The following is a 22,187-nucleotide window of genomic DNA, read 5'->3' as shown; positions in this document are numbered from 1 at the left end:
TTTCCATCCCGTCTGAGAATAACTAGAGTCCCGAATTGAGGGAAAGGAGAACATTTTGAGGCTCTGTCTGGCCTTTTCCTCTTTGACTGCTGGAAACGCAGTCGGCACTTTGGGAGGGAAAGGTTATGGTTTGGCTGGAGCTGGCTGCGTGCGGTGCTCTACAGCTCCTGTGACTCACTCGGAGATCTCTGTACCACACTTCATTGGATGTCTCTGACGTGGGAAGAGAAAGAGGAGAAAAGACTGGAATGGGGATGACACGTTGAGAAACTAATAGAGCACTTCCATGGCCAGACGAGCATGTTTCAGAGCGAGTGCTGATAAATGTTCCGTGCTTGAGTAATTACCTGGCGCCGGCCTCGTGCTGTTGGGCAGGCGTTTCTGATGAGGTCAGTGCAGCCCTTCCTGCTCCACTGTGTGATATCACTGCCCGGCTCTTTCCCTGGATGGGGCTGGGAATGTCATTCATGGAGTCTGGCGCACGGGTGGAAGGATAGGATGATTAAATAGGTTTCCCGCTTGTGTTGCCTGGTACAAGGTGTCACCAAGAGAAGTGTCTCTCTGGGCAGATAAATGTGCGTGGGGAAACTGTCTTCTACTTGCTCAGCAGGGATTGGGGCCACCTTGGCAATGATTAGATATAAGGAAGAAGTTCTTTACTGTGAGGGTGCTGAGGCACTGGCACAGGTTGCCCAGAGAAGTGACAAATGCTCCATCCCTGGCAGTGTTCAAGGCCAGGCTGGACTGAGTGTTGGGTGATATGGTTTAGTGTGTGGTGTCTCTGCCCATGGCAGAGGAATTGGAACTAGATGATCTTAAGGTCCTTTCCAACCCAAACCATTCTATGATTCTATATGATTCTATGACTTATGGGCAGAAGCAGGCTGCCAGCCAGCAGCCAGCACCCTGCTTGTCCACATCCACTTAGAGAGAAGGGACCATCTTTCACCCTGATCATCCCAAAATCAGGATGTGAATGACAGTCACAGTGCGAGGCAGTGATGACTCAATGTGGTCTCTGCAATTCTGGCTTTGTGAATGCTACCAAAATAACTGTGGTATAATTTTAGCTGTGCAGAAGGGCGCCATCTCTATAATTGAGGTGTCCACATGGTTAGAGGAGTGCAAGCAAGGGGCTAAAAGGATCTATTCACCTAGCAATAAAAGGCAGCACCCTTTGTGGATTAATCCTGCAAGACCACTACAGTGCTGCGCAACAGGAAATGGAGCCGCTGCATCCCACATGCAACTAGTGGCAGCACATTAATTCCTCAGGAATGTTGGGTTTTCTGAGCGGCTGGAGGAGGGGAGGGGGTGTTCTTAAAAAGGAAGAATTTCTTGGGAACCATTAATAACCACAAACATTTGGGATCTCGGCTCTGCATTTCTTTTGGAGAGGGGGGAAATAGCACAAACCACCCAAACATCATGCTCAGTCAGGAAGGCAGCACTGACTCAGCAGCTGGCAAAGCTCCCTCTGGATTATCCCCATGGCTGCCCGCAGCACCTCAGCCGAGCCTTGCTTGAGATCTCCCATCCCTGCACAGGGTCCTTAGCTCAGCTTGCAGAGTGATGTGACCCCAGCACATGGCTCAGTTTGGAGACCCACAAAAGCAAAATAGCCTTTTAGCTATAGAAAACAGTATTTTGTTGCCAACATGTCAAGCCTTCAAGGCTGTGATGCGATGGGTGTTTGAATCCTCCGGTGGATGGGCTATCATTTGCTTATCTATACCAGCAGCAGGTTTAATGGGGAGATTTAGGGGTGCTGTCACCCCCTCCCCTGCCATCAGCACTGCCTGTGGGCTGTGTGCTGTGTCATATGGTAGAGCTGCAGCAAACCCCTTGCCCTGGTACAGCTGGGTTCTAGCTGGGTTGTCCACAACTGGGTTGTCCACAGTGCACCCCAAGCTGGACCTTTCTCCTCCTATGTAGTAAAGTTGTAATTCCACACCTTTTTGTCCCTTCCAAACAAAAGAACCCAAACATATTGACTATTTGAGAAGTGTCTGAGGGTTATTTTTGGAGGAAGAAAACCTCTGGCGCTGAGTAGGCTGGGTTCACTATGAGGCTGTGGAAGCACTGAGTAACACAAGAGGAGTGGCGATGGAGGGAGCATGTATCCTAGTTGGAAAAGTCCCTGGGTGGAAGCACCAGCAACCTCCAGCTCTCCTCCACATGCTGTGATGCATAGCCAGGAGCCCTAGGTTCAAGCCCAGATGGAGATGTGGTGGTACCCTGCAGGCAGCCTTCTTCCACCAGCATGTGTGTTTCTAAGCACATCCCCAGTCTAGACTGCTCCATATTCTGCATGAGCAGTTTGTCTTGGAGCCCGGCTCCTCTCATAGAGAAGCAATCCCTGCCAGATCAATCAGTGAATAGGGGAGAGAGAGAGGTGATTGGGAACGTTGATAAAATATGAAGTGCTTATTTCCAGTCCTCCTTGTACCAGAAAAGGCTACTCAAGCTGATAGTCTGTGATAAATGGAGGAACACACAATGTGTTTGAATGTCCCTTAATGAATGAGTCATATTAATAAAAAAGAATCACATGCTTTGTATAATTCATGGGAAAAGTTTTAGTCTCGCTCACACAGTTGAATCACTGTTTTTTGCTAATTTAACCAGAACTATCCCCAAAGGGAAATCATCTTGCAGGCAAAAGACTAAGAATCTGAGAGCTCTATTCGTGTAAAACAAAGATGATTTTGAAGAGCAGTAGTTGAAAGTGTGATTGAGATAAATGTGCTGCAAAAGGATGTAGGGATGTAGTGTGGAAATACATGCAGGTATTTTTATAAGTGATAGAGTACAAGATCCCTCTATTTTTTCACAACCCTTCAGACTTCCTTCCAAGGTCTGACATTGCTCAAGTCTCAAGTGCCTCCTGCAGAGATTGTTTCTGCAATGTCTCTGTAGAAAAGCTGTGTTCATCAAGCTGGAATACTAACATTTTGTTATATATTGTGCTGCTGCTCTGTTTGGAATCAAGCTGTGGATGAGGATTTGTCTCTGATAGGTGCTGTACAGGCCCAGAACAAACATCTGTGTCTATTGCGGAACTCGTATTACAAGACTGGCTTCCCCCCAACACCTCTGCTCCTGCCAGAATTATGAGAGTTTTTTCTTTCTAGGCTGGTTGAAACCCAGATGTGTCCAAATTTAACATGATAAGCCTGCCTTGGAGAAGAAATAACCAAAGTGTTGGATTTTTTTCCCCCAGAAAGCCCTCCAGGTTTGCTTTAGGCAGTACTTCAAGCGACGTTTTAGTTTACGTCCTGTCCCCCTCTCTGTGCAGGATGGTGAGGTGAGGAAGAGTTGGTGTGTCTTTTGAAGATGAGGTCTTCTCCTCCCCTTTTCTTCCCTTGAGCAGGGGATTTTCATTCCAGTGCTGCCCCTGTAGCTGCTCAGTCCCTCCGTGCTGGTGCTTTCCAGAGGTACAAGGCTAAACAGTAGACCTGTGGCAATGGCCTTGCATATGAAATGTGCCTCGTCTTCCTCTGGGAAGAAAACAAGACAGGTTCTCTTATCTGCAGGGCTAACGTCACTGCTCAGAACTCGGTGCCAATGTAGGGAGAAGCTTTTGATGTGTTTTCTGAACTCCCTTTTAAGTTGGCTTTTACCACATGCATTAGCATCTGAGAAAGAATGTTCTCCCTTCAGTCCTTGCAGGGGTTTGCACAGTGCAGGATGCCCACCCAGAAACACAGCCTTGCCTAGGATAAAGGAGAACTGTACTACTAATGGGGTACAGAACATGGAAGGCAGATGTACATCGAAGAGACCCCAAAGTATAAATGTGTCAGTCCATCAGTTGTGCACTGGAATATGAGCTGAACTGTGTCCTGAGTAATTTGCTCCTGGGGGAACGATAACAGGAATACTTTGCTATCTGAGCAAGTTGATTCAGTAGGCACTCAAAAGGAAGCGAGTCATTTCCCACATCACTAGCACCAGTTCCTGCACCGATTATGCTTCCCTCCAAGCTCTCTCCCAGCAGGTTCAGCCTTGCTCAGGTTGTGAGATCTAAAGGCACAAGCTCCCAGGGGCAGTGCTGCAGGCAGAGGGAAGTGTGAGGAGGGTCACGATGCAGGAGAAGCAGAGATATGAACTGGCTGATCTCAGCAGCAAGAGGAAACGGTGAGATTTCTCCTGTCCTCAGGGCCCAATGCATTTCCCTTTCAGACAACTTAGCTTAATTTTCCATTTGCAATTTGAAGCTCCAAAAGCTAAGAAAAAGAGAGGTCCCTTTTGCGCCAGGAAGTTTCCCAGCAGCAGCTTAGAATAAATCCTATAATCATTTGGTGGAATCAGTCATTGTTCCTAATGCTACCGTGGGAAACTGAGAAGGGTTAAACTTTTATGTGGCTGCTATTAGGTGCTTCACAGAGCTGTTCAGGCTGGTTAACAATTCAGCTGTTTGGCTTGAGAAGAGAGAGTGAGTATCTGCTTCTGCCGTGTTTCTCCTTGATCTCTGATTTTGCTTTGTGTGATAGCAGGGTGTGTGTGTTCTCTGCCATCAGCTTTCAGAGCAGAGCAGGCAAGAGGCCAGAGAGGCAAGAACCAAAGTGCTAGGAGCAGTAGCTCGCTGCAGGAGGCTGTCAGCTTTGCTGATCTTGCGAGGTGTTCATGCAATGGGAGGGCAGGAGCAGAGAAGTGCCAGGAAAAGGAAACCTTCCTGCCTTGTGGAGCACTTCCCACTGCTCCTTATGGAATTCCCTACGGATGGTCTTGAAGGGCGTAATGGAAAGATCCACACAGGCTCTGTGTGGTCAGTTTAACTCTTCCCTGCACCTCTGCACTAAGGGTGAAGGTGGAGGTGGTCTCTGGTGAGCATAGGGACTGCACAAGCATTATATCCAGGCGGACTCCTGGCAGCTCACTGCGTGGTGCCTCGTTGATAGACATCTCTTACTCTCCATGTTTCGGAGCCTTACGATGTAAGCAGGACCGCATCCATCATCTGTAAGTAGCTGGGCCCTGATCCAGTCTCATTCTTCTCTGGCTGCCTCTCTGGATGTGCATTTTTCCCCGTGTGTGTTTCAGTATTGCTCTCCCTAGGCAAAGCCAGTTGTCTGACATGGGCCTCTTGCTCGAGAGCTTGAGCTGGATGGTAGAGGTATGTGTACAGGGCAGGAGAAATGAGTCACTGGGAAGGCGCAGTACATGTCCCATCTAATCCAGCTACCCAGAAACCATGTGAGAATGGCTAGGGTTGGAAGGGACCTTAAAGACAGAAGCTGGTCTTGCAATTCTTGTGTTTCACAGTTATTTGTGTTCATCCAGCTACCCCAGTTCTCTTTCACCTCGACTTGCTTCTGATTTATGCATGTCACACTCTTGCCTTATGTAGTTACCATAGTGGCTGGCACCTTTTAGCCATTCATCCCACAGTCACCTTATTCCTTTTGCTCTTTAGGAGAGGAATAAAAAAGGCTGAAGAAAAGGCAAATTAAACCAAAGCAAAGTGATAGGGACTCCTGAATTATGTACTGCTGAATTATGTACTACTCTTTCTGTGCTGTTCAGCCAGATGCCTTAACTCCATATTCCCACTCCAGTGCAGGTATTAACTCTCTCCTTATTTTTGCTAGCTTCAGTTTATTGTGAACAGTCCACATTTTTTGGAGAAGTATTTTACTCAAGTAGCCAAGTACAATTGCAGCTGCTGTTAGCAGGAAGGTGGAAAAGGTCACCTCAACCCTGGTACACAGGGAATGCAGTTCAGACAGTTGTATCTTCTCTTTTACTTCTTCGTCTAGGGGTAAATGGGAATGGGTTTTGATGGAGAAGACATTAAGGACTTGAATTCATCTCTGGTAAGCTCTATTGGCTGTTGCTGCATCAGTTGCATTGGATTCATGCTTTGATAGTTATCTTCCTAACTAAAGGCTAAGGGGATTTTTTTAATAAAAGCTTGGATTCTGGAGCACAATTATACACAAGGCTTAAAAACCCCTAGAAACGTGTCTATTTGCACAGATGTATAATTGTGTTATGCACGGGGCCCTGAGCTGACACAATGGCAGGTTAACGTGTTGTCTCTATTGCTGAAGTGAGGGTCAGCTGTATCAATAAGGGTTGTTCCTACAAAGACCAGTAACACCGTGTTACCAGCAATAAGCACCTTGCAGAGAGGTCAGATGAAGTGTCCCAGGCTATAGAGACTGGAAATCTCAGGGCAGGCAGCAGTGTTGGGTGGTGGCAGAGAGTGATATGGTGTTAAAGTCCATCCCTGTGTTGTCTCAGTGTGGGGCTATTCTATGCTCTTACTCTTTTAAAATAATCTTTTTCTTGTCACCCTTACTACAGGTAGAACTTACTACAGAAAAAATATGTTCATTTGATGTCCTGACAAACCAGTATTACAGACAGACATACTTGGGGCTCTGTTTATTTCTCCCTGACTTTTTCCTGTGGTACCACATTTGGCTGAATGTCTTTGAAAGATCGCTTTTATACTAATTAATTTGCTGCTTATGAGAATCATAGAATCATATGGGGTAATATGGTAACGGGAGGGTTGGTAATATTAGGGGAGTGTTTGTTCATCAGTTACCTATCTGGTTCAGGCAAGTTTTCTCTGTTCAAAATCTTATCCTGGGCATGAGATTCAGGGTAGGGATATCTAGGGGTTTTGTTACTAAATCACACACTTGATGACTCCTGAAAACTGTGTTAGAGATCATGAACTTTCTATTCCTCTTCAGGGCCAGCAACGTGCTGCAGAGCCTGAGCAGCTCTGCCTCGCAATCCTTCAGCAGCAGGCTCTGCGTGGGGTGATGGTGCATGTGAGGTCCTACAGTGATGATCCCAGTGGGAAGGGAGTGGGACCAACCCCGTGCAATGCACCTATCTTCCCCACAGAGCACTGCTCCTGCCCACCACACAGTTGGAGAGCTCAGGCTGCCTTCCAAACATCCTTCAGCCTGCTGCTCTGGATCTGTCTCTCCCCTGGATGCAATGAAAACTCCTCTTTTATAATAAGCTACTAGGATATAAATCCTCTGGAAGATGCTTAATTAACAGTTATTCTTGTTAGACATGTTTGGCTTGGGGGAAAAGAAGCTTTGAGGAGTTATTAGGAGTTGCAAATGGCTTTCTAGAAAGCTGATTTCTCCAGTCCATTGAAAAAATGGATAAATAAATGAACAAATTCAAACTCGATACATTATTATTTTTTCCTAAACTGTTTCATATCAGTGCACAGATGGGTGCCTGATATCTCCGCTTTGTTCTCACCCTCTTCCAAGAACCCCCACTACTCTGACATGTATGAGTTGACCTCTCCTGTATTCCATAGTTAAGAATATCCAACACTGACACCAATTTTATTACATTTATCACATGCCGCTTCAAAATACAAAGTGATGGAGTGCAATTATGTTGTAACTCATCTAGAAGCCTACAATATCAAGAGCTATACATCCTCAGCTGATGTATATTACAACGCATGATGTTCTTCCCTTGCCAAGGTGCTAACATGTTACTTTTGTTGTGTGCTAGCACATAGCAGGAAACCCCAAAGCTGAGAGACAGTTGTGTTACCCCTGTGTTACCCACAGGGGTCCAGGAAGGTGGAAACACAGCTGTGATTATGGGAATGTGGTCCACAGCAGAAGGATGTGAAGGCTCTGTCTCTATGGAAATACATGCTTCTGCAGATGTTACTGTGCATGGTGTTTTATCCCTTTATAGTAATAGCATAAGTTGAAGGGAAATAGGAGCACCATCCTGTTATAGAACCATCTCTAACACTTCCTTTTCTTCTTCTAGGGCCCACCAGGACTGCCAGGCTTACCAGGACCACCTGGCAAGAGAGGGTCTCGAGTAAGTGATATAAAATTCCTATCCATTTGTACTTGCTTCTGCCTGTCATGCTGTTCCAAGGGCTGTTGTATGTTCCCATGGCTGAGTTATGATTGCTTCACGCCCCACTTTTGTGGTCTGGCCTTCCTCCTTTCTCTCATTCCCTGTTCAAGGTTTTCAGGAGGCCACACTGGTGATTTGCAGCCTCCCTGAGCTAAGCTTTGGCATTGCAAAGGCTGGGGATGAATGTTTCCAAATGGCTGTCAGAAGAATGAGCTCTGTCTGTCTCATTTTGTTTCCAGTATCTTCTCCTTCTTGTGGACCCAGTGCTGAATATGAGCTTTGGCTGCTTTTTGTTCTGTACTTCACGCTCCTCAGCTTTCCAAATTGCTTGCTTTGAGGTCCTTCACAATACTATGCCTTCACTAGTGGGACCATGGTCTAGGACCAAGGACTCAACACACAGGGATGAGCTTTCACGTTGCTCAGACTGAGACCTGCTATATGACTCCTTTTCAAGTTCTAGAGCAAAATGTCTTAGCTATTCTACAAGATCCATTGCGAATTCCTCAATTTCTTCCTCCCCACATTAACTTCTGATGCAGATCTTAGAGCAGTAAGTGTTATGCTGAGGACACATCTGGTGCTGAGTGCTGTAGCTAGCTGTGAGCAAAGCTTTCTGCATTGGTCTAACTGCAAAAGTAGTCTCCCAAAGCTGGGCGACATGCCTGACTTGGATGCAGCTAATGGTTGGCATCGTTTTCATGTTAGCATGGTGCTGTCCCACAAGGTACAGTCATGGAGCCCATGGGTCAGGAATCAAAAGATGTAAGTGTCTGAGGCTGGAAGAAGGGAATATTTGGATCCATGATCCAGGCAGCATCCTGGCCTGGCAGCAGCAGCAGATTTCCTCACACATACTTGACTAAAACTCAACCCCATGTGATGTCTTTAAAGAACAACCGAGATGCTAAGAGTGAGAAGGCTGTGCATTCCCTGCGGACACTTGTTACAGTCCTGTGAGATCTTGCAGTAACCAGTAAAGATAAATGCACCTTCTCTTTACAACAATGGAAACGAAAATCACTGCAGGAGCCCCTGCAGCCTGGGCATGGTTATCAACAGCCACGAGCACTGATTTGGGCTGTGAGTATAAGGCAAGCACTAAACTCATGTGTTTTATAGACAGGACAACAGAAGTGTTCAAAGCCAGGTTGGATGGGGCCTTGAGCAGCCTGATCACTGGAAGGTGTCCCTGCCCCGTGGCAGGGGGTTGGAGCTGGGTGAGCTTTAAGGTCTTTTCCAACTCAAACCATTCTATGGTTAGATATGTCCTACAGTGAAGCACCAGCAGGACTGGTCATGCAGCTCTGATGTCTTCTGAGTTGCAACTACATCAGCAAATTGCCCAGAGCTTGCAGTTCTTAGCAAGTCCCCATTAAGGCTGAAGGTTGTTCTTGCCCTATCCATAAGACATGTTTGGTGTTACTTCTTGCAGTCCCATGGTGTGCAAACTGAGACCCCTGCTGCATCACATGTGTGAATGACCAAATTGCATCTCTACATCCAAATTCCACTACCAAAACTTGTTCTGAAGAACCTTTCTATGTTATTGCCCAGCTATGGCACGCTCCATCCTATATTTAAGATGATCCTCTGAAAGACAATAAGCAACAGTGTATTTTGGAGCTCAGTCCCTGCCAGAGGCGCTGAGAATTATCCCAGGAAAGAGTTCCCAGTTAGGAAGCGCCCAGCACAGCTGAGCCTGGCTTGGCTTTAACCTCTGTGAAAGAAGCTGTGCGAATTTTGGGAAGGGGCAAAAGGGTCAATCTGTGAATGTCTGGCCTGGAGCACTGGAGACAGAACTGCTCTGTGCATCAGTTGTTTTGACTTTGCAACGTGTTTCTTCTAGTATTTTTCTTTCCTGTGGCTCTTTGGGGTTTAAGTATTTCATTGCAGAGGAGAAAAGCTGCCAGAAACTAAGACTGGCTTAGGGGAATTCTTGCATCTTTTGCTTTTGTTGTGCATGAACCATTGAAAAATAGATGTGCATCGCTGCAGGGATTATTCTGCCTCTGCCCAACCTGATCCTCAGACAAACCAGTTGCAGAGCTCTTACACCAGCCCATGGGTAACCCATGAGGTGTCCTATGAGGCTCCAACCCAAGACAGGAGCTCCTGAGGGGAGGTGGACATTACGTGCAACTTTGCAGTGTTGGATGGCAGTGGAAAGGAAGGATTGTTTCTTGTCACCAATGCCGTGTATGATCTAAAGCATGAGGTGTAATTGCTCTTGTAGCTTGCACAATTTCTACGTTATTAATGCTTATACAATTAGTTGGCTCATGAAAATCCAGTAGCAGCGTTTGACTCCTGACCTTTTGTAGCTGTGAAGCCCATAAAATTGCTCTGTTGCTGATGTAGCGCAATATTTCCAGTCCTTTGAATTCTGTACTATCTCTGGTTTGTTTCCCTTTCTCTCCTCATACTGGTCAGGGTAAAATGAAAGCCCTGATGAGCTTCTGCTTTGAGGTTGTGGTCAGTGGCAGTTGGTAAGAAAACTGGCTGATCCCATGGTTCTGTCTCTGTGTTTCCAGCAGATAAATAGATAAACTAGCAGATACACTAGGCTTGTCTGTGCTGCCTGGGTGTTGCTCTTCCATGTAAGCAATGCCTCCTGGTTTGCAGTAACAAATGCCAGTCTTCTTACTAGCATGAAAGAGGTTGTGTCCAGGGCACATCTCACATTCAGGTGCACCCCAAGGTAGTGGATAGTGCAGTTGTCTTGAAAATGATAATTTCTCAATTTTGAAAAGCCAGTCCCCAGTTTAGAAGAATTGAATTGATTTTACACCTTATCTCTCAGCATCAAAGATCCATCGACACAGGTTCAGACTATACCGATGCTCTGCTCTCTGCAAATAGGAAGGCAGAGGTATATAACAAATGAAAACTGGATGTTTCTTCTTATTGGGTAAGGGACTCCAAGGGGAAGGAGTAAAAATGTTGCAATTCTGATGATGGGAAATGATGGCTAATGAATTTCTCAGTAGCTCTGCAAACCTGTATAGATATTGTTGTATTGGCTGTATGCTTTACAGCAAGTTTCCTCTCTGTACCCAGCTAGAATTGTTTTCAGCTTTTCTATCTGTACTAAAGAATTTGAGGCATAAGCAAGAGATCTGCCCACACCTCTTCTCCTCAGGTAAATGTACCTTGGCAAGTGTCTGTGTAAGATCTGAGATGCCTCTTGAAAGAAAGGGCGGTTTTAGCAATGAAGGGTTTCCCCATCTTTACGAATGTGGCATGTAGTGGGACAGCTTTCCCACTGCTCTGTGCATGAGCGGTGAAGCTTGGGTACAAGCACAGCAGTTCCTTGTAAAAGATGTGTGTTGCACTCCAACCTTAACTATTCTATGATTCTATGACCTTTGTATTTCTTCAAACATGAAGGTTGAATGGGGAGACAGTGACAGAGGCTGAGTTTTGCTAGCAGACCTCTGCTAACAAGCTCAACAAGGAACTGTCAGCAAAGGGCTCCCAATGGAGCAATAACTTCTGCACCATTGTGGCTTATCTCTGCCTCACCCAGGACTCGGTTAGCTTCACTCCCATGCTGTCTGCATGAGGGGCTTTTGCCAGCACATCCGTGTTGATCATAAATTGTGGCTCATTCCAGTGTAGTTAGACCAGCAAACTAGCACAAAAGTGCTGTGAACCATGATACTTGGTCTTAAATGCTGCCTTCCAGATGAGTTCTATGGCAATCCTAGTTACATGTTCCCCTTCTATGTGGAGGAGACAGTGAGCTGATACATGATAGACAGGAGTCTGGTGGTTGTCTTCACTCCCAGGACAGTAATAGTGTGAAAGGCAGACTTTCCAAAACACTTTAATTTAGGAAGCCAGGTCCCACTGGAAGTTGATCTCCATCTGTAATAAGTGAGCAAACTCAGGTACAATGGGGGTGTTTTACCCATGTTCACACAACAGGCCAGAGGCAGAATTGGGAATGAAAAGCCTGGCATGCTGCCATTGCTCTTATTTAACCTCTCTGGTACAATACAAGAGAAATCCAAATGGATGGGTGAATAGAATACGGATGCGCTCCTTAATGCTTCGGGAATCTCTTGCCATTCTCCTGTGAATCGTAGCAGCCTGAAAGATTGCAGGGTCCCGGTGTAACATGTCCTTGTTACATTTGGTCTGTGGTTGCAAAAAATCTCCCTTTCCTTCAAAATGCAGGGCTTCCCTCCTAAAACAAGCAAGAACTTAACTCAGCTGCAGAGGTTCCCCAGTACCCTCATTCCATGAGGAAGATTTTCCAATTTCTGAATAGAAGTGTTTAAAGAAACAGTTTGTTTGGCTTTACTTCAAATATTTAGCTCATTTTTTTCAGCTAGCCAGAGGTCAGAGCGAGATCTGTAGGTCAGGAGTAGAAAAAGCTGCTTTTTCTGCTCAGTGAAACCCCAAGACATAGTGAGTTTTGAATGAGCTGTCATTGCTCCCACTGAAGCTTTCCAGCATTTAGCAGGAGTTTGGAGGATTTTTTCCCCCCTCTTTGTGAGGGATGGAGGAATGGGGGTGCTGTGCACAGTTACACTTTTGTTAATATTTGAGGGCTGGGAACCATTATGCATAAAAGAGCTTCTGTGAACAGAGTCCCATCTCCAAGCACGTCACCAAGATGAACTGGGTGGCAGTGTGGTTCTCAAGTAGCATCATTCACGTAGAAGACATTCCAGGGAGATGGGAACCCCCTCCCCTCCTTTGCAGAACACATTCAGGGATTGTTCTGGTCTCCATACACTGAGCTTTGGGCTACTGCTGTCCCATGGTAAAATTTTCCATGGAATTTCTGGTGCAAAGCTTGGAAGATTTCAGATGCAAGCTTGCATTTGCAATAGATTGGATTGTTTCAGCAGTTGTAAGGGACCCAAAGCAACTATAAGGGACTAGGTAGCTGAACAGGCATACATGCAAACAGTAATACATGTTGTGGGACTTTGTTATTCAGTGGTCTCAGCATTGTCCCATCCTGTGAGTGGAAAAGAGGAGCAAAACTAATGCCTTGATGATAAATATGTTTGGAAGAATCCCAATTTCTAGATATGAATGGGAAATTGAATTAAATTCGGGATAACATGGGTGAAATATAGCAATTAAATATAGTACTACAAAGCGATTAGCTCTTCAGTTGCTTTTCCATGACAAGAAGGCTGTTTCTGGGAGCACTGGTTGGAGATGTGTAATTCTGGGTGCAGTAGAAGAGGAATGAACATTGGACTGCGTTTAATAAACCAAAGGAGGATAGCTTGGGGGCATGATGACTGTTACTGGGGCTTCCAGCTCGGTGCATGGATTAATGTGTAAGGCCTGCCTGTTCAGATTTTGCATTGCTAACAGCTCCTGAGGCGGATGCTGTCCTGTACTTTTTGTTACTCAGCCCATCTAACTGTACCGCACCGCATCCTTCTCCTCTGCCAAGAATGTGGGTGTAATCATGGGTTCAGGACTAACCGTGTTGGAACACATCAAGATCAGTTCTTTTTTCCCTTCTTTAGGACTGCTGCCAGACTACACCCTTTTCTCTCCACGTTATGAGAGCAGTTTAAAACGTCTAGCACAAGCCCCACAGCGGGTTACAGCAGTTTCTTGTGTGCCAGACTGAACTCTTCCCACTGTCACTTCATCAGCAGGATGTGGCCACTTCTCACTAGGATAAGACCACATTGGTCTTTAGGAACAGGATGGATGTCTGACCTTCCTTTGCTGGGGTTACACGCTATGAGTCTCAATGTATTCAGTGGTAAAGGCTCCATCTCTTGTCAAGAGCCTGTGTTTCTCATAATCATGTTTTGTCACTGGATACTAGGATTAGGTTCTCCCTATTCCCTCCTTTTGGTTAAAGCTCTTTATGATTTTCTTGCTGTGCTTTGGTTTATCTCTGGAAGAACCTGCACCATATTTTGCTGGAGGTGTGATTAGTCTCTTATCCAGGAGAACTGGCAGCTGAGCTTCCTATATTCCAGGTTTTCCTCCTGGAAACTCTCATTTTCAGCTAGGAATCACACCAAACCATGTTGCTCTCTCCAGTCTGACACTGTTTTAAGCCTGCCCCAGGCTATGGCGGAGTGTGGATTTCAACTAACTGCACTGAAATGGGCTTAAAGCCAAACTGCCTGACTCCAAAGTCGAATAACAGCCCTCCTCAAATCCAGCAGCAATCTGGATTTATGAACCCTGTTCAGAGCCACCTAGATTATTGCTTACGTGTAAGAGCTTTTTAGGAACTCATCTTTTATAGAGACTTTACTGTTCTGATTTCTGCTACTTAATATTAATCTTCATACATATTTGAGACTTAGAAGACTTGCGTTGAAGCACTTTTGCTACCACAGACTCATTGCACTACCTTAAGCAGCACGTTAAATCTGCGTTTCAATGTCCCACCCAATGGGGTGAACAGATGATGCCATAGTTTGCTGGGAATATGGATTTACGGAATATGGCTACAGTAGGTCTATGGGTTTTCAAATGACAAGTTGATACTCAAACACCTTTACTTTAAAGTTGTCTCAGTTTCATTGGAAATTCACAGCCAGGCTAAAGTATCCGAGAATATCAGGCTGAAAATGTGGAAGGGAATTAAGAATGGGCCAATAAGTGTATTTGGTTTCAGGCTGAAAATTTGAAGGAATTTAAGAATGGGACATTATATTTATTTGGGTTAAAAAATGCTATTTGCAAAGTTCAGCCTTGTCCTTTTAATTGCTCTTACAGCAGAGCAGCATGTGTTGGGAAATAGCTCTGAGCACTCAACAACTGTCCATACCACAAGATACAATAGCTAAATAAGAAAAACCCATGCTTTTCTATTACAGTGCAGTAAAAATAAAACTGAATAGACATCAGCACCCTGATGTTCTCCCAAAACAGAGCAAGGGCACTGAACTTGGATGGCAGTCACATGCAGTGATTTTCCTTGGAAATTGGACCCTGAAGATTCTGGCCCCATATATGCTGAAATGCTCATAGGAAATATTACAGCTTAGAGTCAGAGTGGCTTTTTATTCCCCAGCCTGTACTCCTTGTAACTAGAGGGTACATTAAAGTGCTCCTCGTGGTGGTGTAAAGCTCACACACAGTCTTGGCAGCACAGTAGCCCTTGGAATTGAATATTAAGGTTGTTTCATCTCCCAGGAACGTGTTCAAGAGGACTTGAAATTGTTATTGCTTCTGCCTGAAAGGTTAACATATCTTCCATGTTGTATACAATCCTGGGATAAACTATCCTTAGCTGCTTATACCAGATAACTCCTTAAATAGTCTCTGGAAAATACACAGGGTGGTTTTAAAATATGATGTGAAAGGAGATACTGCTGTATGTGACCTGAGGTAGATACTCTGATAGTGTTATTAGCTTGTGAGACCTGTGCAAAAGTACTGATTTAAATGATTTAAACAGGGTCTGACTTCTGCTCTCCATGTTTTACTGTCCAGCAATCCATTCTCTTTCTAACCTCTAAAGGCAAAAGCCTGGTTAACTTGGAGTGGAAATGAGTTCATCCCAAATCGCTGAATAGTTTCCCTGTAGTAATTCCTTCTGTTCTCTTCCATCTTGGCCAAAAAATTAACGCCCCAGCACACTTCTGCTCCCTTCTGCCTCCCTCCATCTCCTTCTGCTGGGGCTCCTTGCAGAGCTTTGACTTCCCTCACCCCACGGTAATTTCTGTTCATGGTTGTGGAATATTTGGTTTACCCAAATCATGTCGTTTGTCATGACACATCTTGTGGTGATAGACACACATCCCCTTCCATAGAGGTAGCTGGGACCTGGCAGCCAAGTCTCACCACTCCAGAGACATCAGTGAGGGTCCCACTGTCTCTGGGCTGGGGCATGTACAGTGTGTGCTCTGCTCTCCGGTCTGGCCACGGCACAACCTGGGACTTCGACACTCCCAGGACTAACACAGATGCCTATCGACTCCTTCTGACTCTGTTTTTTTGTCTGTTGTGTTTTTTAGGGTCCCCCAGGTCCTCATGGAAACCCTGGCTCACCTGGTCCCCCTGGCCTGAAAGTAAGTATTGGTTGGCATGAGGAGCTTTTGCCTTCCTGTTTCAGTGGAGGAACTGCGGCTTTTCTTTATCACACTCGGTACAAAACAAGGAGCTGAAGCCGTTTTCCCCTTGCTCACACACAGGCCCCCCAGCAGCGCAGCCAAAGCCTTTTCCTGTGCTTTTGAGACCCTGCTGTGTGCCTCCGTTCTTGGTTCTCCCTAAATTCCACGTCTGCCTAATTAGGATCTTGCTTAAGCTATGTGCGAGGGAGCAAACTATGTTGAGATGAGGGCAGTGGAGTTCTCGCACTCCAAAGCCTCACCAGGTCTGGATTTCTTTGCTGTTTTATTCCTCTCCTCTGGATTTTGCACCCTACTCCTCCACCTTTGGGTCTGGACAGCAATGAGGTGACTGGCAGCACCCAGCTTCTTCCTCTGCCTTCCTTCTCCTGAAACTCCCTTATCTCTCCTTCCTTCTCCAGTTTCTGGGATCCCTGACCTCCACCAAACCGATCCCAGTGCTTCCTTCTAGATACTCTCTTTGGTCCTTTCCTCCTGTATACACACTCCCTCCAGGGTGCTAAGGCTTCCTCCTCCCTTTGCATGAGACTTTAGCACAGATGTGGCTCCAGAGGGGAGCTAAGCAAGTGTGCTGCAAAACTGTGCAGAGAAAGATGCTTTAATTCCCAGCTCATTCCTGTGCATGAGGCTTTGTGTTACCTAAAGACTGAGAAGCTCCTGGGACACTGGCTTGGATTGTTTTGGTGTTCTTGTTTGCTCAGAAACAGCTTTATAACATCTATCTGGGTCTAAAGAACAGTTGAGTTTTGAAAGGCGATGATTACTAGAGGTTTTCATTACCAAGGAAAGCTGTAGGATGTCTCAGCCAAACATAAAGGTACAAGCAAGAGTCCTGTGCATGAAAAGATGGTCTTTTCATGATCTCACCAGTAGGCAGAGATGTTATGAACACTATTGATGCTCTGGGAAAAAGATTCTGGAAACTTGGCAGGCTGCCTCTACGTGATTAAAAATTAGGCACTGGAGACACGCTGGTGAACAGCAGCTGGTTTAAATTCTACACTGTAGTTATATGGCCTGAAAAGTGAGGCTGTAAAAGCTCTACATTTTAGTGTTCTGCATTTATTCTGCATTTATTCTCCAGCAATGACTTCCAGATCACACTTGTTGAGTTTTATAACTCAAATCAAAGTTCTTCTGTCTAACTTCCAGTCCTGCAAATTCAGCCTGGTCCAATCTATAGAGTCAAATGATGTTTCTATGCCATAGGACTACTTTTAAAACACTTTGAGCCTAATGCCTGGTCAGAAATCATCTTTTGGCTGTAAAGCGGTTTTCAGTTGGTCTCCTACTAGAAATAAAAACTTCCCATAATCATTTTCCCTCCATCTCGATGCGTGCTCTGGCAGCAGGAAGCCCTCAGAGGATGGATGTATGTAACAGTCTGCAGCAGAGATCTGGTGTCATCAGTCTGTGTGATATGTTGTAGTTTGGCCAGACACCACTTGCAGGATCATGCTGTTCTATATGATGGTTTGTCAAAAGAAGTATTAAGTTTGCAATGGGAGATGAGAGCTGCAGCTCAACCCAGGCCTGGGCATAACTTCACCTCTAGAAGGAAGAGCCTGGTAAGCCATGGTCGCAAGATCTTTGCGTAAGAAGCACTTTTTGGAAGGTGTGCATCAGACCCCAGAGTTTTGGCTTCCCTCCTTCCCTTCATTTCTCTGACACCAGTCCCAGAATATGGATTTTGCACAAAAAACATTTTATTTCACCCTCTTACATTTTAAATGCCTCAACCCTTCACCAGGCTTGACAAGCCTGGACCTGGGACTTGCTACCTTCTCAACAGACCCAGCCCATGGCTGAAATGATGGACTTGTGAAAGCACAACCTGGACAACAAAACAGAGCAGCTCCAACTAGAGCTTCTCTTGCTGAGAGCCTTCAAGTGGCTTTTGGACTAGGTCTTCCCTAGATAGATAATACCACGGAAAAAACAAGTAATCCAAGAAAGGAAACCGAAGTTTTCCAGATAGATACAGCTTGGAAACAATGACTAACACCAAGGCATTGTCACTTAGGAAGTAACCCAGAAGCATAATTTTTATCAGATGAATTAACAGAGCACTCATAAGGTCAGGCAGTACAAGGGATGTGATGTGGCATGGCAGAGATGTGTGTGTTTGTGCACATCACTTGTCCAGTTGTGTTGGTGAGCATCAGTGTTGTGTTATTGGGCTGCTGTGTTTCTGAGTCTACCCTGTGCAGGGTCCACCTTATTATTGATCTCTTGCACAGATTGTAGCTGATGAGTCGAATTCCTGCTTGGAGCTTGAGCTCCAAGTTTCACTGACTTCAGTGGCATTACACCCACTTGTGCCACCTGAGAATTTAGCCCGTGGTGCTTTTCTCAGCCATTTATAATGTGCAACTGCTTAAAAAGGGGCTTCTTGCCACTATTTGCATTCTCTTTGTTGTCCTTGGCAGCTGCAAAATTGCTGTTACATCTAGTTAGCAAAGACTGATTACAGTAGATAACCTCTTAAATGGCTGTAGACATATGTGGGCTAGGGTTGTGGCTGGCTGTGTGACTCGTAAGCTACTGGAGGGGGGGACAGGAGGGGTGTTGTTAACAAGTAGGTGTAACACTGAGGATGCCCTAATAGAGTTTGGGATTGGGAGGAGGGTTAGCTGTCAAGCAGGGTGTGTTTTGAAAAGCCGTTACAAGAGTTGGGTTTGCATCTCTCATCTGGAGGCTTTTGGCATCAGACATGAATATGGTTTGCTTAGTTAGCTGCTCTGGATGAACCTCTCTTGTTATAGCACTAGGAAAATCTGAATTTTCTTTTTAGTGAATGGTTTGGCTCCAAGATAGCTCATCAGTTTGGCTCACTGCTGTTTGAAATACTATTAGTGGAATTGCAAAGCTGAGATGTTTAAGTTGTACAGCTCCAGACTTCTCCCACGTAGGGAAAAACCAGAAGAACACAATTTCTTCCTTTACAAGAAGAAGTAGTTTGCTCAGTCAGTTGGGATGGGAAAGAAAGAAGCTTGTGGGCAAGGTGCTGTGGCTTAGTGATGGACAAGGCTTGGGCTAATTCCCGTGCTGTGGCTGCTGCACAAGAAGAGTTGGGCAATTAACCCACAATTCCAGCCCTCACATCCAGGCACCCATTCCCTCTGGCCCTGATGCCATCTTGCTGCTGAATCCTAGGGACATGTGGTCCTGCTTGTGGCTACAGTTCTGTGTGATGGTCTCAGCAGCATTGAACACAGAACCGTGACGCAAAGCACAGCCTTTGCGCTAATGTGATCTGCAGCTGCCATGGTACAATGTAAGAGGCTTGTATTCCTTTACATGGCTCAATGTCATTGCACTGAGCTTATGTCAGGATTTAGGCAGGGTGGTGGCTGTCTACCTGCTGCAGTAAACGAATACTCTGTGATCCTGAGGGCTGTTCTAATCTGTTCCAAGTGGTTGTAGCACCCACTGAGTGCTCTGAAGCTCAAAGAGTGCAAGAATTGCCCTGATAACAGCTGCACGCAAAGCAGGATTATCTGCATGACTTCATTTAGTGTTTGGAAACCAGGCAGCCTTCATTCAGAACTTGTGCAGATGCATCTGCCTTGAATCAGCACTGCTCCCTACAGTCCGTAGCCGAGTAGTCTCACTCCCTGTGAGCCTTGCAGCTTGTGGTGGATAGTGGAGTAGGAGAAAGGGAGATTTACATTCTGTGCAAGGTGGGAACAACATGTTGAATGTAGTCTCAGTGAGGCTCAGCTGGCTATAACTAGACCTTTGTGCTGCTAATGAGACATGCAAGATAATAAATACGATTATTCCTTTGTAGGGTCTCACCTTCCCTCCAATCACTTCACTTGACAGCCTTTAATTAACCCTCCTAATTATCCTGTGCTGGGCAGTTAGTTTTAAATCCCATACTGCTGATGTGGCACAGAGAGGTTACAACTTGTTTATGATCCCAGAGGTGTTAAATAGCCAGTGGCTGATACCTGTGCCCTAGCTGTGCAAGAAGAGATGTTAGACAGACTTAAGCTGCTTTGTGTGGCAAGCCTTACCTCTCCTCTGCCAAAAGAATTTGGCAGACTTCAGATCTCTTCTAGTTTTTCTCTGCTTCTACCTCTCATCCCACTAGGTGCACACATTACCTCTCCTTTTAAGAGTTTGAACTGGGATTTTCAAAGGAATAGATGTTCAAACACTGCTGGAATTCCAGTCTCTGTTCATGGGAAGATCACAGCCTTAAGCTGTGATTTCTCTCATCACGGTTGTTAAAAAGGAAAATCAAGAATACTGCCACTTAGGACAAAGCGTGCCTCTTGCTTCTGCCAGCCTGGAAGCCTCACAATTGCTCTGGCTGTTCACAGTGTCTAATTAGTGTAACTTTCTCTGCAGTTTCATCTGTTCCCCACAGTTAAAAAAGCAACAGCATCTCGCAAGTTGTTAAGAAGGATGGTTTAGCCACTGTAATAGGCTTGATAATTATTTTTGTGATGGTAGTTGTAGACAAGGAAGAAATCACAGCTGTCTAGCCTAATGAGCACCAAAAGTCCTGACATTGCCTTCTTCCAGTTATCCTTTTTTTAGTCAATTTAATACTGTCAAATATTATTTAAAACTCAATGCTTTAGCAGCAGCAGTAACTCGCCAAAACCCCCTCGAGCAAAACAGATATACCCGGGGACTTAATATACTTGGGATGTCAGAGCAAGACCGAGATAAAACAAGATGTTTTTCTAATTTGGAGGCTTGGAGGAGCAGAAACACATCCATGGGCTGGGTCCTGGAATTATGTCATTAATGTAAGTTTATCATTTCAGGGTCAGAAAGGTGATCCTGGGCTGTCGCCTGGAAAAGCTCGCAATGGACAGAAGGTAAGATGTTGCCCAGGCACATGCAGTAAGAGCATGTTGTGCTTTAAGTCCTGTTGCATACACATGGAGGGGTCCATACTGCAGCCACAAGCATCACAGCTGCTCAGGTAGACTTAGGACTGAAAATGAAGGCTTAGACCCTGGATTCAGGACTAAAGAGAGTTAGCTGAGGTACTGACCACAGTGCACTGAAGTGCCCTCTTCCACAGCTTCTTGTTGTCCAAGTGTTTATCCATTTTATCCACAACCTGCAGCCCAAACCAAAGTCCCTGCTGTTGCAGGAAAGTGGCCACTGAAGTATTTAAACCAGCCCATATGAGACAGAGCCAGCTCTGGGCATGCGGCTGCAGGAAGAGGCAATCCCAGTGTAATAAATGCCTTGAAGGCAAAGGAAAGGATGCTCATGCCAAGGAGCTGAGAGAACCGTGGTTTGCCTCAGGTCATATACATGGCCCACAGCAGATCACCATTGGGAGAACAGCCTTGCTGTCCCGCTGGTAGAGAATGGGAGGCTTCCCAGACCATTGCATTGCCAACGAATGGTCCCTTCTTTATGATAACCAAGGGCCTTTCCACCAAGGTCTACTCAAATCAATGCAGAGCACACAACTGGAAGCGTAACTGGTTGCTGGATTTAGCAATTGCTAAGGATCAGAGTTCTGCTAATTCTTCTCAATAAGTTACAGCTCCCATCTTTGCTCTTTCAAGGCTGAGCAAGTTTTACTGAGGCAACAAGGCCTCAAAGATGCCTAGAAATGAAGAGTAGAGTGATCATGGCTCCACAGCATCTACCTCAATTAGTTCCTTCAGTGGTGTGCCTGCACAATATTTCATAACTCACGTCCAGGGCTAGAAGCCTGGTTCTCTTCCTTTCATCATAAGCCTTGCTATAAATGCACAGCTAATAGAAAGCATCAGCCATGAAGAACTTAAGCCCTTCATTTGAAACCAGATGCCTCTGTGAAGCACAGCAAGCCACAGAGATGCAAGACGGAGGGTGACGCTAGAAAACACTTGGAAGGCTCAGTCTGAAACGATGCTTTTAACTTAACAGCACGAGATGCCTTTTGAAATTCCCATTACAGTACATGGGAATGGCATCGCATGGAAATCATCCACCCGCAGTCTGGAACTGTTTTCTCGCAAGCATGCTCAGTGTAAGAAAGGGAGAGATCCAGACCACTTTTAGCTCATGTTAACAAGGCTTTTATTCCTGTTAGCAGTAATAGAAACAAGGAGTTTCCAGCAGGAGTTTGGAGTGATGCCTAATTTTCGAGCTAGATACTCCAAATGCTTATTTAGTAAGCAGGCACAGCAGAGTGTTAGACACTCTGAAGGGGGTTTTGATCCTAGTCAGAGGAGGTCAAAATGGGCTCGTGCAAATGGATTGGATGTTAGA

At 45.5% G+C, this 22,187-nt stretch overlaps 1 protein-coding gene across 2 annotated transcripts in view; it reads left to right on the top strand.

Annotated features, from left to right (window-relative positions):
- Positions 1 to 22,187, top strand: part of LOC115617228 (collagen alpha-1(XXVII) chain-like) — a 154,861-nt gene that overhangs the window by 18,022 nt on the left and 114,652 nt on the right. For both annotated transcript variants that reach the window (XR_003994535.1, XM_030507476.1), the window contains exons 4-6: positions 7,777 to 7,830; positions 15,837 to 15,890; positions 20,735 to 20,788. Coding sequence is in view for 1 of the 2 variants with exons in the window: in XM_030507476.1 (XP_030363336.1) it covers positions 7,777 to 7,830; positions 15,837 to 15,890; positions 20,735 to 20,788 (162 nt within the window). In the remaining variant the exon portion in view is untranslated. The remainder of the gene's footprint in view (positions 1 to 7,776; positions 7,831 to 15,836; positions 15,891 to 20,734; positions 20,789 to 22,187) is intronic.

Source organism: Strigops habroptila, chromosome 15 (assembly GCF_004027225.2).
Source record: "Strigops habroptila isolate Jane chromosome 15, bStrHab1.2.pri, whole genome shotgun sequence".
NCBI lineage: Eukaryota > Metazoa > Chordata > Aves > Psittaciformes > Psittacidae > Strigops > Strigops habroptila.
The sequence above is the reverse complement of the archived record's forward strand: the minus strand, read 5'-3'. Positions and strand labels throughout refer to the sequence as shown.